Genomic DNA, 16,975 nt, shown 5'->3' on the forward strand with positions numbered 1-16,975 from the left:
AAACCAGTGATAAATCTGCAACTGCTGTGGATAGTCAAAAGAAAAATGCTGTCAATGAGTTGGGAAGAACCATTCAAGTCAAACTTCAGGAAATTGTGTATAGTTATAATTTGCAAATGTCGTGAGCTACTGTAGAGTTATTTTACTGATTTATGTGTTATTTTAAGAAAAGGGTAAACCTGTAAAAATAATTGTTTGATTATAGTTCACCTTATGGAGTGAATTGCACTGTAACTCCACAAATATTTTTTTTTAAATGGATTGACATCCATATTCTGATGATAATGCTGAATAATTGACCACTTAAGTTGCTTGATATTTTCACCCTTTCATGGGTTCAATTTAAATATTTCTGTAGGAATGATTTTGATGTAATTTCTGGAATTTCATTTTGAGCTGCTTTCCCTTTGGTACTTGTTCTGAAATGTGTATATTTTATTATATTTTTATATTGTTAAAGGCCCTTGACCAGTTCTTAAAACACAGCCTAGTTTTCACTTTTTAAATAATCTAATATGCCGTGCTTACCAATGGCTTGTAGAAGGAATCAATGATGTAATGTAAAATAAAAATGCTGCCAACTTTTTTTTTAGCATTGGGAACTTATAGCACTTCTTTCATTTATCAAACTAGGAAATATGTTTCTGTGAAATAAATTTATCTTAACATTTTCAAAAGTTTAACTGCAACACACGTTCTCAATTTTGCTTATAAGCTGCATTGATTATCCGTCTGAATTTTAGCTTCTGAACTTGGAGTCATGCGCTCTTTTATCTGTTTTCATTTAAAATGTATAAATTATAACATACATTGTGCATTTTCTGTAAACTATTATTGGTTCTGTTTTACAAAGAAAAAATTTCATTGTTTAAAAGTAACCTTTTACTACCAGTAAATTGGAAAAATAAAGGCATTTTTAATTTATTATATTGAGGTAAGAATGTCTCTGGTGGCATCACCATAAATGCATCAATAAAGATTTCCTCTGGCCAGTACTTCTAGCAAAATCATAAATATTTCTGCTTCACTTGTAAATTCACTAGTAACACTGATTAAAGGAAATCTTCTCAAATGCATATTGTAGCCAAGTAGTTCATTTCCCCCATAGGGCAGGATTTTTGGATGGTGGGATTTCTGGCCCCGACACCCAAAGAGCAACAGGAACACATTACTGTTGATACCAACTGTCTTGCAGCCGTTTAATGCTCCAAGGGGCATTAATTGGCTGGAGATGGGACATCAGTTTGAAGTCACGCCTCGGAGTTCTGCCAGCCAGCCAGATCGGCTGGCAGCCCCTTAACCTTGGAGCCCAGGACCAGGCAAGTTGTGGGTGGTCACACGGCAATATGGAGTAATGAGGCCCGGGGAGATGAGGAGAGAGGGATCGGAGAGGGCAGTACTTTTGAGGGGGGTGCTCGATGTGGAAAAGAGGCCCTTGAATGAGACAACCCCCACCCCACCACCACCTCCCATCACCTGAGGCCTGAGCTTGCCAGGCTTCCCCTCCTGGTTCTGAACTCCTCTTGTCAGTCTCAAAATTGAGGCCAGGCGGGACACGACCCTTTAGTGGTCATTAAGCGCCCACTTAATGACTCTTGAGCTTTCATTTGTTTGGCGCTTTAATCCTCTGTCCCACTCCCATTCTGACCTCTATGCCCTTGACCTCTACACTGTCCCAGTGAAGCTCAGTGCAAGCTTAAGTAAGAGCAACTCATTTTTCTATTCAGCACTTTACAGTATTTCTGGCCTTAACTTTGAGGTTAACATCTTAATATCTTACCTACTATTCGCACTTTCCCTTGGACAGCAGGTACTAGTATCGGAGGATGGCTGCCCAAGAGCCATTGAAAATGGAGGATGTATGGGCTGATACTTTGGTTGGGGATCCCCCATTGATACATAGCTGGTGGGGTGGTCCACATCCTAGGGTCAACTCACCTTTCTGCTGCCACATTCCTGGGTCACAGGAGCCTTTTCCTTTTTGCCAAATTTTTCATGCTACCCTCCCTTCTGCTATTCGTCTGTACACAATCTGGATTATCTTTCTTCTGTTTCTCTATTTGTCCCATTGCCAGCCACTTTTGCCTTTGCACTATCATTCTTTTTGTCATTTAATCATTCCAGCATCCCCCCCCCGCAAACCTATTGCAGAACTTGTCCTTTTCCTGCCCTCAATGACCACTTCCCCCAGCCCCCACTGTTCTTTACTGTGGCTGTGCACTTGCTGAAGACTGTGAGTCTCTAGCATCTTTGAGTTCTGATGAAGTGTCACCAACCTGGAACATTAACTCTGTCTCTTTCTCCCTAGGTATTTCCTGACCATCTTGAAAATTTTGAGCATTTTTGCTTTTATTTGAGACTCGTTCTTTGGGGCCAAGAGAAACTAAAATTCATAGAATCTATGTTAAGAGCTGTGCAGATAGAATTTCTTTGTTAATAATTAAAAATTGTTAAAAATAACAATTAACCATTTCCTTTTTCTGATAGTTCTTGTATTGAACTCTGATACAGAATAGACCAATTCTATCCACCTTGCTCATCTAATGTTATCATATGTTAAATCTGAAGAAATAAAATAGCAATACAGTGCTATTTCGTTCATAACTGCCATGCAAACTTTGGCCAGCTTCAGATGCCTTACAAGCTAAATGCCCTTAATGGAGGTTAGGAACATTGGTTTTGGTGGCACTGTGCATGTTTATTGTAATACACTACACAGTGAAATTTCTCAAACTCTAATTTCATCACACCCAGACAAGGCGTTGACGCACCTCAGACATCCAGCACTTCAGTTGAAAGCCATGTTGAATAAACTTGGCAGTTGATTTCAATGGAGAAAATATTGATATTGCACCAGCACTATCAGAGAAAAATGCTGTGAAAGATGTTACTGTGCCTGACTTCAGTTCATATGTGTTTCTGCTTTCTGCACAGCCTGAGAATGAGGAGGCAGTAGGTACAGATAACTTTTCCATGGACCCTCAGCTGGAGAGACAAGTGGAAACCATTCGCAACTTAGTGGAGTCATACATGTGTATCAGTAACAAGACTATCCGGGACCTTATGCCAAAGATAATTATGCACCTCATGATAAATAATGTGAGTTTTACTCTGCTTATACAATTCAAGCAAACAAGGAGAATATGAAACCTGCCTTATACTACATTTTAGAATGAAGTTAACCTATTTTTAAAGTTTACACATATATAGTAACTGTTACCTATGCTATGTAAGCAAAAAAAAGTTCTCCTTCTAAATTGCTACAGAAATGACTAACACATGTATTGTAACTTACTGAGTTATTTAGCTTGGGAGAAAGCCAAATCATTAACAATTCCTAAAACATGCTTCTTGTCAGGTTTCTATGACCTCTGTTGTTTTTATGAGCCCAGTAAATGAATAGAGTTGTCTCCCAATCATTGAGGACAAAGATAGATGGTTAGTAGCTTCTACAAACTGGCAAGTGTCAGCCTATCATAGCTCAGGGTTAACATTAAATTATCTGATAGCTTGTGATAAATTGAAACATAGTTCAGAACCAGAAAATACTTTGCAGTTCATCTGGCTGATCCAAAATTGTCCAAAAGATTGTTAATTTAAATATCATCTTAATGCATTTTCAGCTTTAAAAATTCGTACTTGTTCCAATTTTCTCTTCACCAAAATCTTTTTATGCAATAAGTTGTTTTGAACTAAAACGGATTTTGTGAGAGGGCAGTAAAAGCAGATTCAATAGCAACTTTTAGGCAGGGAATTGGAGTGTCAGCTGTGGCCCATGGCTGATCTGCTGATCCTCACAACCAAGTGATTTAGGCTGGGTGTCATTCCTCTGCTGCTTCTCTGGAGCTTTGAAATCTTCGCCATGTGCAGGGGTCAAAACACACATTCCAAGTGTAGCTGTAGCAAAGCTTTACAAAAGCCGAGTATTACTTTGTTTTCTAAGAAGAAAAAGACTTGCATTTACTTGCATCCTTACTGAAATTAAATTAACCTATGTCCTTTTTTAAATGTATGGTGTAACTCATTAATTCAGTTTGATCTTCTGTGTGGTTCAAGCACATTATCTGCCATAATGGCATATGAAAATATCGAATTGAATCTGAGTAACTGTTTTTGCACAAAGCTGAACATTAAATCGTTGAATAATTTTGTATACTGGATGGCTATTATTGAAATCGAGATTGCATTGAATGGAATGACCTAGAAATTGCTATAATTTTGGAATCTAGGCTTGGAAAGTTCTCAGAAGCGACGCTAATATGGTTGAATGAACATCAAGCACCAGCTCCCAATTTCCTACCAAACATACTAAAACTATGGCTGGAATTTTCCGGCCCCGTTGGCGTCGGGCGTCATAGCGGGGTGGGGGCGGCGACAAGATGGTGACAAAAATCAGTTTCATACCAGCTTGAAAGCACAGCGGGATCATCCGATGGTGTCCGATGCCAATCCCACTGGGCGTTGGCATGAACCTGCTTTGCATCCCATTAATGCGTTGCAAAGTAAGGCCTGACCGGAATTGTGCTCCCATGCCAGATTTACTGTAAGCTGGTGGGAAAACAGCCCAGAACACATCCGGACAAGTGTGACATGCACAAGTCGGGACTTAGCATTTGGGCCTTGCTCAGGTCACAGACGTCCGAGGTGAATAAGATGCTGGAGCCCCACAGCTACCAGACCCTGGAGGAACACGTGCATCGCATGTTGGGTGGATTCTCATGGATGTAGCCCCGCCCCAAAGCAGCCCACGGAAGATAGGAGATCTCCGTTGACATCTTAGGTCTGCTTCAGAACATCACGTGATTGGTGGGTGGTGGGTGGACGGAAATGCCGGTCATCTCAGATGGACAACTGAAAGTGAGTCCCAGCAGGCAGCATTCAAGTTGCTCAGTACATTGAGATGAGTGTGAAATGTGAAGGATCCGTGTGCGTGTGAGAGACCTTGCACGAGGCTCCGACAGGCCCTGCCACACACATGCTTTTCCCTCCAGAATCACTCTTGGCCTAGTTGTTCCCTCTGCAGGGACAGAGGATGAGGTTGAGGGGGTCACAGGCAAGGGGAACTCGGAGGGAGAGAATAGCATCTGAGATTCCTGAGTGGATGATCCAGGGGTGTCCAGCTGCTGCTCCTCCTCTCCTCTGGTGCCTGAGGGCCCCGGCCTGACTCCTTGAGGAGAAGGAGCACCTGGAGGGATGTCAAGATGCCCCGTTTCCCTCATGCGTTGCCACTGCAGGAATTCACCCACGGCCCCTACAATGGATTGCAGGTCTGCACACATCTCTGCATTCTGTTGGACCAGGGTCTCCACGGCGTCTGTTATCCTCCCATGGAAATCTCCATACGTGCACATGTAGGCACTGCTGCATCAGATAGCAGGCAAACACTCTCCTCCAACTCGCATTCCACTCTGTGAGGGCTTTCAACAGCTCTATGTGATGTTCCCCCACCTTCTGCTGACTCTCTAGGATGAGTTGGAAGGCCAAATCCAGAGTTTCATCATCTGACTTGGACTTCACAGAATCCTCCTTTCCAACAGTCCTCCAAGTGCCGGGGTGCTCGGCTGAACCTGCCTCCTCCTGCTACGGACACACGTCTGTGTAGTGACCACCAGATTGTGAACCCAAGCCTGCTCTAGATCTAGATCCCACCGAGGTGTTTGTCTCTGCACTGCTGGAGGGTGTGGCTAAGCGCTGTGACGGATCTTCCGGGCTGCTAATTTTCACTTCTTCACTGGAGGAGGTGCCCTCTTTGCTGCAGATGTGGATGGAGCTGAGGCTGTTGGTCCCTGGGCAGAGCTCCCTACGCACCAATGTAAAGATAGTGCACAGCAGCAGAGTCAAAAGCAGGAGAGAGAGCACTCAGAGTTGCTTTGAGGGGGAGTTGATGTGGTGCAGGATCCTCAGATGGGTGTTCACTGCCGACCTTACTGTCACTGCAGGCAGGGTCCATGTCCTCACCAGTCAGCATGATAGCACACCCCTCAAAGTGAGTGAGAGGCCTAATGTGGGACACTCCACAACCAGTCAGGGACCTCTTCCTGCTGATGTGAGCCAGCTTCTCCTGCATGGGAATAGATGGAGAGAGTGTAAGCAGGACACATGGTACTGCGTGGAATGTTTGTGTGGTGAGCGGCGCCATTGGACAGGAATGAGGATGTGAGTTTGAGAGGATATGAGTCTGATGGAGGTGTGAGGGTGTGTGTGAGAGTTACTGGTATTGTCCTTGAGTTGTGAGATCCCTGTGGATGTGTGATGGGTTTGTGATTGTGTGAGTTGAGAGTGATGAGAAGTAAGAGTTACCTTGGCAGAACAGATGAGACCATTCACCTTGTAGCGGCACTGGGTGGCTGTCCTCTTTTGCAGGGCATTGGCACTGACCATCGCTCCTTCTGCCTCCCATACTGGATTGGTGACGCCACTGCCTGTCCTGTGGCCAGAGTAAGGTAGAGGACATCACGGCAGGCTTCTACGGTGTCCAAATGGCATTCCAGTGATGCGTCATTAAACCTGAGGGCTGCAGTCTTTTTGCCTTTTGTGGACATCTTCCCTGCAGTAGTCGTGGGCTGGAAGCACTAAGATTGGAAGCACTAAGATATGTGCACACAGGTGGACTTTAAATCTGGTGCCCGGCATGATGAAGCAGCGAGGTGATGGCATGGCGGGCGAATGAGAGCCCTCCTGCCATGGAAACGGCATGTTTCCCAAGAATGCATAAGTAAAACAGCGGGTTTGGGACGATACAGGGTGAAAAGCTGCCAGCTACCGCTCTTAGTGCAAATCTGGAACGATTCCACCCATGGACTGCAGCAGTTCAAGATATATTCTATCTTCTCAAAGGCAGTTAGGGATGGGCAATAAACTAGTCAGTGATGCCCACACCCTGTGAATAAATTTTAAAAATCTTTATCTTTCATACATCTGGTAGGAAAGTACTGTCAAGAAAAGATAAACTTCCAAGTACATTAGATCCACCATAGAGTTTAAATTCCAATAAATGTCAACTATTTTTAGTATATAAAACATATCCATTTATTCTGTTGCAGGATGTCATTGCAAAGATCACTTCAGGTCTCATTTACCCAAAAAAAATTACAGTTGTATTTTAAACCATAGGCATTTACAATCAAATTTCTTGGCTTGCTTCCTGTACTGTAAGAACTTTAATGTAAACTGCAATGCGAATGCAGTGCTCTGTGCCACAAACTGAATCTATGAATTTCTACTCTGAAAATTCATAAGACACACATAAAGTAGCCATTGCTTGATTAATTATTCAGGTGCCAGTATTGAAATTTAACGTCTGTTTATCAGTGTCTTTATTGCACAACAAATTAATTTTTAAAAACTGGTTTCTTTCCCATGAATCTGTCCTCTGACTGTGCTCACACTGATAATTACTTTTCAAATAACTTAAGGAAATAAGAATCTGAGCAATAGGGAGAAGTTATCTGAACCATTAACTTAATTGTCTACTTTTTAAAACTAACAACTGAGTAGATTAGACTGCAGTTATCCTCTATCTTTATATTTTTTGTCAAACTCACAGTCCCATCTATGATTAGCCTTGGAATTAAATGTATACTCCTTTCTGCCCATTTCAGTAGATATTTGGTTGGTTCCTTTCCAGAGTAACTTGTAAATCATAGACCATAATTGTACATGGAGGTGGTGGCCCTGCCCCCAGCTGAATATCAGGGGCAGGTCTGCCTCCCCGTGGTACAAAACCCTTGAGCTGATTTTACGACCTTTGGTCTATTAATTTACTTTTGGCGAGACTTCTGCCCCCATCTGGGTTCCAAGAGCCGTTAGCCAATCAAATAGCCGGCAGCTCTCCAATCCCAACAGCGCCATCAGGAGTAGTGGCCACTGCTCGGACTGCAGCAAGTCCCCAACAAGGAGGAGACATGTTGCCTGAGACCCCGGTAAGTCTGGGGTTTTGCCGGGCCTGGCAGAGCCCAGAGAGGGGGTTGGGGAGCCGCCATCAGAGGAGCAGGGGAGAGGAACATGTAGGAGCAGTGCGTACTGCGGCGGGTGGCTTCCATTGGGCACAAAGTACCCAAACATAAGGGACCCTATGAATCACACTAGAACAAGGCTATGCCTGGATAATCCAACGCCACTGGTAAAATACCAGCAGTGGCAGAAAGAGGCCCTTAAGTGGCCATTAATAGGCGACAGGCTTGGTGCCACCGCCATCCCATCCAATTTTATGGCCCAAAGGAGTGGGTGCGGGCGGAGGTTAAAATTCCACCCATAATATCAGATCATATAATAAGATGATAAATCATATTTCAACTCAATTCAATAACAACAGCAATTTAAACTACAGAGTTCCCCATTAACTCTCATTTAGCAAATGGTTACATATTTTTGAAAGTATGTCATGTTACCTGACTCAGTTCGGAGAATTCTACTATTTTATACTGCAGTTAATATTTTAAAAACTGAAATAATATTTGTTATCATTCAAACCAGAGCTACATAGAAAATTTCCAGCACAGAAGGAAGCCATTCAGCCCATCTCGCTTGTGTCGGCTGGCAAAGAGCTATCCAGCCTAATCCCACTTTCCAGTTTAAAATAGCCTTATAGGTTACCAGGCTGACCCTGAAGCTGTTGGTTTATAAGGCCTGTGTTCCCAGCATCTTGCTTTATGACTGTGAAACATGGCAGACTTACAGGAAAAGAATCTCAATAATTTCCATTTTTGCTGTCTACAGTGTGTTATGGTTACAATCTGGCAGGACAAAATCACGAATTCACCAGTCCTGCCAAAGACAGAGCTCCCAAGCATGTTGGCACTAATCAAACAGAGGCAGCTTTGGTGGAATTGGCACGTCTTCAGGATGAAAGATGGTCACATACCCAAGGACCTTCTGTATAATGAGGTAGTGGGAGCTGGATAACCAGTGAGGCACTCAAGGCTCCACTTCAAGGAGGCTTGCAAGCATGACATGAAGGCCCTAAACATTGACCTGGGAGTCACTAGTTGGCAAAAGAGGGAAATGGCGACACCTGTAGGCTGGCGTACACTATCATGACTACCTGTAGCTACAGCAGCTTGGCAACAGGCGCTAATGCCAAAAACAACAACCCATAATGTCACTTTGCAGCTTCATGTGCAGCGCTTGTAGCAGAACCTGCCTCTCAAGGATTGCCCTTCATGACCATCAAAGTGCGCAAGGGTGCACACAATGAAGACACCCCACCTAAATGGATTGTTTGCTGCGTGTCCATCATCTCATGTAGATGGAAGGCAAAGTGTTATAGTTGACAGGTGATTTTGAGATTGGGTCCCTTGCTGTTCGTGATATATATCAATGATTTGGACTTAAATGTAAGGGGCATGATTCAGGAGTTTGCTGCAGCTAGAGTACTGCATACAGCTCTAGCCAATGCATTACAGCAAAGATGTGATCGTGCTAGGGATGATATAGAGGAAATCTATGAGCATGTTGCCAGAAAGAGAGAATTTTAGCTAGCGAGGAAAGATTGGATAGGCTGAGGTTGTTTCCTTTGGAACAGAGGAATCTTCAGGGAGAATTAATTGAGGCATGAAGCTATGAGCTGATGGGAAGGACCTATTTCCATTAGCAGGTCAATAACCCGAGGGGATAGATTTAAAGCAATTGATGAAAGGATTGGAGGTGAATTAAAGAGTAATATTTTGATCCAGAGAGTGGTGGGCGTCCAGAACTCACTGCCTGAAAGAGTGATAGAGCCAGAAACCCTCACCACATTTAAAAAAAATACTTGAATGCACAATTGAGGTACTGTAACCTACAGGACTATGGACCAAGAGCTGGAAGGTGGGATTCTGCTGGATAAATGGCCTCCTTCTGCCCCGTAAATCTGTTCACTCTGTTTGTTTCTGGTATTTGAAAAGTGTTGACTATCCTGCTGCTGCTTTTAGGTCATTGGCAATTTCTTCAGCAGCTAAACGATGATAATCAACCCTGCACACAAACTCAAGCCATTCAACAGTGATCTGAGCAGGTTGGCTGCCTCCTTTACTGGGTTCTCATGCTGAATCAGCAATTTATTCAGTGAATAACTGAGCTGTGCTGACCACAAGGACCCTAACTCTGTCTAATTTATCTTGGGTAGGAGCAGAGTAATTGGCTTGAATATTGGCAGCTGGAAGCCCTTCCTGTTGTTAAAGGGTATAGGGTTATCCGGCAGGAACCTTTAAAACGGGCTGAGTTTTCCTTCCAGGGTGAGAAACAGAGGTCAGGATTACTTTCTGAGTAAAGGGCAAGTAGGGATGGGCAACGAATGCTGGCCTAGTCAGCAATGCACATGTTCCAAGAAAGAATTTTAAAAATCCACAGCCTTGTCTACAGAACACAATTAATTTGAATCCTGCACTTCCAGGCTCCCCCTTTAGAGTAATGTTTTTTTATGGGAGGTGGGCATCGCTGGCTAAGCCAGCATTTATTTCCCATCCTTAATTGCCCTTGTTTAGAGGGCATTTAAGAGTCAACCATATTGCTATGGGCCGGTAGTCACTTGTAGGCCAGACCAGGTAAGGATGGCAGATTTCCTTCCCTAAAAGACTTTATTGAACCAGATGGGCTTTTACAACAACCGGCAATGGTTTCAAGGTCATAATCAGTCCTTTAATTCCAGATTCTTTTTGAATTCACTTACTGCCATGGTGGGATTTGCACCTGGGTCCCTAGGGCATTACTGTAGAATACTAGTCCAGTGACAATACAGATAATTCCTGCCACTGCCTCCCCTACTGTAACTGTTACTTCTTTAATATTCCAATTGTTAACTGACCACTATTTTATTGTTTAAAGCGGAGTGAAAACCTTTTAAGTCAAGCAAATATAGCATTTAAATCTAACTCTGAATCTAACTCTCTCGTATATGGGCGGGTAATAAAATGCTGCTGCATGTAATATTTTTTACAAGTACTAAAACCTGCATGATAAAATGATTAAATATGATTGAAACTTATCTTTTTAAATGTGCACCAACAGAATACAAAATATTCTTTCATGGGATTGTAGGCAAGGCTAATATTTGTTTCCCACCCCTATTTGCCCTTGAGAAGGTGGTGGTGAGCCATTTTCTTGAATCACTGTAATAGAATATTAATGAAAATAGAAACTTAAAAGCACAGATGGCAAGGACATTGTGCAACAAATGATGTATTGTTTTTAACTCATTGAATTTCAATGCTGATTCCTTTCCAGCAGTATTCTTGACAAAATAGCAGCATGCTGATATTTGATTCAGTTTCAGCTAAATTAATTGGACTTTCCTGTTTTCTTCTAAACTGAGGGGAGCTTTACACATTGCAGATAGACTTTCTCATGAACTTAGCAACATATTTATGCAATTTTTTTGAATAATGTTCCATAGACTAAGGACTTTATCAACGCAGAACTTTTAGCAAAACTGTACTCCTCAGAGGACCAAAACGCTTTGATGGAAGAGTCACCTGAGCAGGCCCAATGGCGTGATGAAACACTACGTACGTACAATGCCATCAGTGAAGCACTGAATATTATTGGTGATATCAACACTAATACGATAACTGTCCCCTTGCCTCCTCCCGTGGATGATTCCTGGCTACGCTCAGGGTGCAGGTATGAATGCAGAAGTGACTGTTTAAGTGACAACTTCATATTAATTTATCATCTATTCTATCTTTTAATCCTGAGGGAATTGTATTTATATATTTAATTTAAAATAACTGTGTGTTTGTTTCACAGAGATATAGTGGTTATACATAAATTCCCAGTTGGAACTAAGGTGGTTCTACTCAGCCCCATCACTATGCCTTCACCTCATTCTCAGAAGGAAGCCCTATTGCACTTATTAGATTTGTTCTTGCCAGGTTTTAAAATAAAACTTTTTGTGTTGTGGACTTGAATTTGTGCTTATAACTCACGTTTTATTCCTTATGCCACATAACCCTTATTTAGGTAACTGTCTCCACTCTGCTCTTATGTCCTGCACATCCTTATCTCACACTTTTTTGGCTTTTTTGGATTTTCCCCTCCTATCCCACAACTCGTTTGAATCTTTTCTCAATGTGTCATGTGCTCTCTGCACAGCAAAATGGCTGCCTCTCTGGTTTAGGTGTACATGAAAGTCACCCTATTTGTGGAACCTTTCCTGCTTCTAAAAGTAGTCCCAGTTTCCCATGAAACAGAAGCCCTCCCTTAACCACCATCCTTCCAGCTATGGATTGACAATCTTAGTATTTCTCTTCCTGTCTGGAAGAAACTCAAGATCTTCCTATTTACAGAGCTGTGAACCGCAAGTATGTATATCCCAGCTGAGCAGCCTGGTGCTCTCAGTCAGAGCAGTTAGCAATTTGAAGTGAGCACAACTATAAATTTCTGTAAAGAAATACTGCAACTATAACCATTTTAATAGAAGACAGATTTCTGATTCATCACAATAAATGCATTGAATTGCTTCAGAAATGATTCTCAACAATTCTGCCTTCCCACTTCAAACAAGTCTCTAGAATATGTTCTGATTTTACATATATATCCTTGATCAGTTTCCCTCCTTATTGTAATATTTCATTGATTCTAGAAGCTCAGTAACTATTGTATTCTATACAGTATTTAAGTAGTTATTCTTTTGGGTTTGGGGGGAGCTGTTGTCGCAGTTAGCTTAATTGGTTAGACAGCTAGATTGTGGATCTGATTAATAACAACAGCAAGGGATTCAATCCCTGTTCTGGCTGAGGTAGGCTCAGGGCCTCATCCTTGCCCTACCCATAGTAAATCCCTACCCATAGTAAACCACGTTGCATGGTTCAGCGAATATTCACCAGGGACTTGCCTTCAGGCAGAGAACTGAAGAAGAAGAAATTATTCTTATAACCCCCAATCCTGTCCTAATGATATATGTAGTTAGTGCTTTTTAAATGTGTCAATTGATACATTTGTTTTAGTTGCGGTCAACTCTTAATGCCCACTGCTCTTTGGGGAAGGAATATTCCTTCTAATCACTTGCATTCCCTGAGGCTTAATTTGTACATTCACATTCCAGTTCTATGATCACATTAGATGTCAAGTAATCACCATTTTAAAAACATGGATAATATCACTCCTCAAACTACTTTTGTCAAATTGGAGCAATTTTGGTTCCACAATATAACTTGGAAATCCTTGGTTTCAGAATCAAGCATGTTATTCTTTTCTTAATCCTGCACATATCAACGTTCTTTTGGAAGGTTCCCTGAAAATTTTATGGGAACAAACATTTTGGTTCTTCTGGCTGTTCAGCAGAGATCAGTGAAAAATATTCTGTATCTCAAGCATTGCTGTTCATTTTTCTTTTCGTGGAAATTCTGGCTCAGTACCATGATACTTCCCTCCCGAAGTGGAATTTTGCAACTCTTATACTATCGAAACTGCTTTATTGACCTTAAATAATCTCTAAATATTTTAGTCACCATCTGTTTTCCTGTACAAGCACTTTCTGCAGTTCCTTTTAAACTAAATAAAGAGACTACGATATATAAGGAAACTCTGAATAAAGGAAATATTTTGTTATATAATCTAGATCATTTAATCACTCGCTTTTTTTTTACAAAGTTTCTATTTTTATTTTTAAAAGGCTTTATTCCACTGATGTATGTAGTTGATACTATATTTAGAGGCTAAAAATACTCTTGAAGGTGGCTTTTAAAGCAGTTAATACTTAAAATCTTAGTGGTGATTTTTTTTATACCCTCAATGTTTTTGAAATCTTTTTCAGTCACATGTCCATTACCTATCACGCTTCAGTGAGCTAAAGCCTAGGGTTAAAGTTGGCTGTAATATTCCTCAGCACAGGGCTTTGTTCTCAAGAGGAGAATTCCCAATTGCACTTGTACCAGTGTTCTGATTTCCATCCTTATGGTGTGTATGAATGGGACTGTCGATTTAGTTTAGTTTTGTGTTGTGGACCCATAGCTTTAAGAATTGTTTTGAGAATGCCAAAACCCTTCACTCAGGACTGTTGCAACCACCAGGAGGAAGGCTTTTCTTGTATCAGTTTGGACTCAAATATGGAATCCCAGAGGTGAATGCTTACCTGCTTGCCTTTCCAATCCGTCCAGATTTGTTATCATTTTCAAGTGTAATACAATCTAGTGTAAAGGAACAAGAGTTAATTATATTTATATAACAGTTATCTTTGACATATCTTTGAGGAACAACTCTAAATAAACTTAATGTATTGCAGAACTCCACCTCCAAGTCCTGCAACTCAACACTGGCAACCTATTTCTGGTCATCCACCAGGCAGACCATCTGGACGAGGCCCTCCCTCATCCATTCCACCAATAGGGGCCCCTCCCATTCCATCTCGTCCAGGCATTCACCCTGTCCTCTGTATTTCCAGCAATGCCGACTTACTTGGATGTCCCCCGCAGATCCCTTCAAGGCCTGCACGTGGCCGCAATGTCCCAAGGTAAGTAGTTACATTGATCTCCAACCTCTTGATTAACAGTTATGCACTTGGCTTTAAGATAAAAACAAAATACTGCGGATGCTGGAAATCTGAAATAAAAACAAAATGCTGGAAAAACTCAGGAGGTCTAGCAGCATCTGAGGAGAAATAAACAGAGTTAACGTTTCGAGTCCGTATGACCCTGTTCAAATTTTATGTGCTGGTCCACTCCTCTGCCACCCCCAACTCCTCATCCTCTTCCAACAGCACCTGTCCATGCATCGCAGAAAGTGCAACATCCGCCCCTTTACCTCCTCCCTCCTCACCGTCGAAGGCCCCAAACGCTCCTTTCAGGTGAAGCAGTGCTCACTTGCTCCTGCTTAAATTTGGCTAACTGCATTCGCTGCTCCCAATGCAATCTCCTCTACACTGGGGAGACTAAACACAGACTGGGTAACTGCTTTGCGGAACACCTCTCAGTCCGCAAGCATGACCCCCCGACCTTCCTGTCGTTTGCCATTTCAACACACCACCCTGCTCTCTTGCCCACATGTCCATTCTTGACCTGCTGCAATGTTCCAGTGAAGCCCAAAGCAAACTGGAGGAACATCACTTCATCTTCTGATTAGGCACTTCACAGCCTTCCGGACTTAGCATTGAGTTCAACAACTTCAGACCATGAACTCCCTCCTCCCTCTTGACTCCTTTTTTAATCCAAGTTTTATTTAGTTATTTATTTTTTAACATTATTTTATTCATTTCATGATTTGTTCATTTTTTTATCCTTTTTCCCCAAACCCCCTCCCTCCCCCCACAGGGTAATCTGTCACTTGTTTTTATGTTTTGCTTTATGAATGCTGACCCTCGTTCTGCTATTAACACCTCCTGCTATCTGATCTTTATGCCATTCTCAGCACCTTCTTTAGTCTTTAGTCGTCACTACTACCATTAACACTCCTTTGTTTTGTGTCCATGACATCTTTTTCAATCTCTCCTTAGCTATCACCTATCCCTGATCTTCTATCTTGTTCAACCTGTTCTACTCCCTCTTAAACAGTATAAAATCCATCATATCCTACTTCTCTTTAGTTCTAAAGAAAAGTCATACGGACTCGAAACGTTAACTCTGTTTCTCCCTCCACAGATGCTGCTAGACCTGCTGAGTTTTTCCAGCATTTTCTGTTTTTGTTTCTGCTGTTGTTGTGTGTACTTGGTTTTCTTTGCCTTAAAGCAATTCTGCAGTCCAGTGCTCTGATTCATCAATTTGACCATAATATGTCATTGTTTCAGTTTATTTAATTATTATTTAATTAATTACAGCAGAGCTAGAAAATGACATGAGAAATAAAACAGTAGGTTCCTTTACCCTTGCAGTTGCTTGATTTAAGTGTCCTGGGTAGGAGAAATACATGCATTATTTCATTTATTCCTGAAGTGTTGAGGGGATAACCTCCAAAACGGGTGTAGGGATTAACACACTCTCTTTCACTGCGATGCAGGCAACGTGTTAAATTTATACTTCTTGCTGTTTTAATTTTAAATTGGCTACACATATCGTCAGGGAGCCAGATACCGCGAGTGGCTAGTGCTACTTAAAGACAGCCTGAAGGAGAGGTGTTATTTTGGCTGTGAGAAGTGGTGGGAGTCCTTTGAAAAGTGAACTGTGGTATTGATACTTGAGGAATGGCTGAACATGTGACACAACGTACATCAAGGTTTTCCGACAGCGCACTGAAGGTCTTAGTGTGAGACGTGGAGAAAAGTATGCACGGGTGGCCAGGAAATCCTTCAGACACTGTGGGAAGATGTAGCGTAGCACAAATCAACATGTAACCCCACACACACCCTGGGATACCCCCCTTCCCCAGTAATGTCCTAACCCTGCAATCTCTTCCCTTGCCTGAGGCCAACGCCCCCGCACCTCCCCCCCCCCCAACCCACCCACCCTTATGGCTGGTCTAATAAGTAGAGACCTGCCTGTGAACCCCCCCTAAAAGTGATGTGGTGCTGCCTGCGCAGTCTGGCACTGATGACTGCAAGTGCTGCCTGAAGCAAACAAGCCCCAAAGTCCCAAGTGAAGTGCAGCTCACCAAGTGCATGCTACTTATGTTGTGTTGTGAAACACGTCAGTGTGTTGTACTCGGATGATCTAGTGTGGGGGGGATGATTCCTGTGAGCTGAGCTTATAATGATATGCAGATGTATTACAATGAAGTTCCCGACGAGCAGCGACGGGATATGCAGCCCATCATTGATGAGGAGAATGGACGATTGCAAACTGGTTTCATGACAGCGTGAAACTGATTTTTGGCCTTTTCACCATATTGTCCACTCATGCCCGCCATGATGCCTGGCACCAGTGGGCACGGAAAATTCCGCCCTAGTTGTCATGGTGAGAGACCTCAATGTTCAAATGGTATATCCTTCCAACTGCACCACTAGCCTCGTTCCCTGCTCAGTTCACTACCCCAAGACTCTACTAACAACATTTCCTATCAACCAATACAAAACTTTAAATTCATATGCTTTAACCCACCATCACACACTTTGTAATTTGAAAGTCCATAA

The 16,975-nt window shown here is 42.3% G+C and overlaps 1 protein-coding gene across 1 annotated transcript in view; it reads left to right on the forward strand.

Moving 5' to 3' along the window:
• Positions 1–16,975, forward strand: part of dnm3a (dynamin 3a) — a 270,163-nt gene that overhangs the window by 229,043 nt on the left and 24,145 nt on the right. Inside the window, exons 18-20 of the mRNA XM_041208391.1 lie at positions 2,935–3,099; positions 11,372–11,598; positions 14,201–14,428. Of these exons, the coding sequence (XP_041064325.1) occupies positions 2,935–3,099; positions 11,372–11,598; positions 14,201–14,428 (620 nt within the window). The remainder of the gene's footprint in view (positions 1–2,934; positions 3,100–11,371; positions 11,599–14,200; positions 14,429–16,975) is intronic.

The sequence above is a fragment of the Carcharodon carcharias genome, chromosome 16, assembly GCF_017639515.1.
Source record: "Carcharodon carcharias isolate sCarCar2 chromosome 16, sCarCar2.pri, whole genome shotgun sequence".
Classification (NCBI taxonomy): Eukaryota; Metazoa; Chordata; class Chondrichthyes; order Lamniformes; family Lamnidae; genus Carcharodon; species Carcharodon carcharias.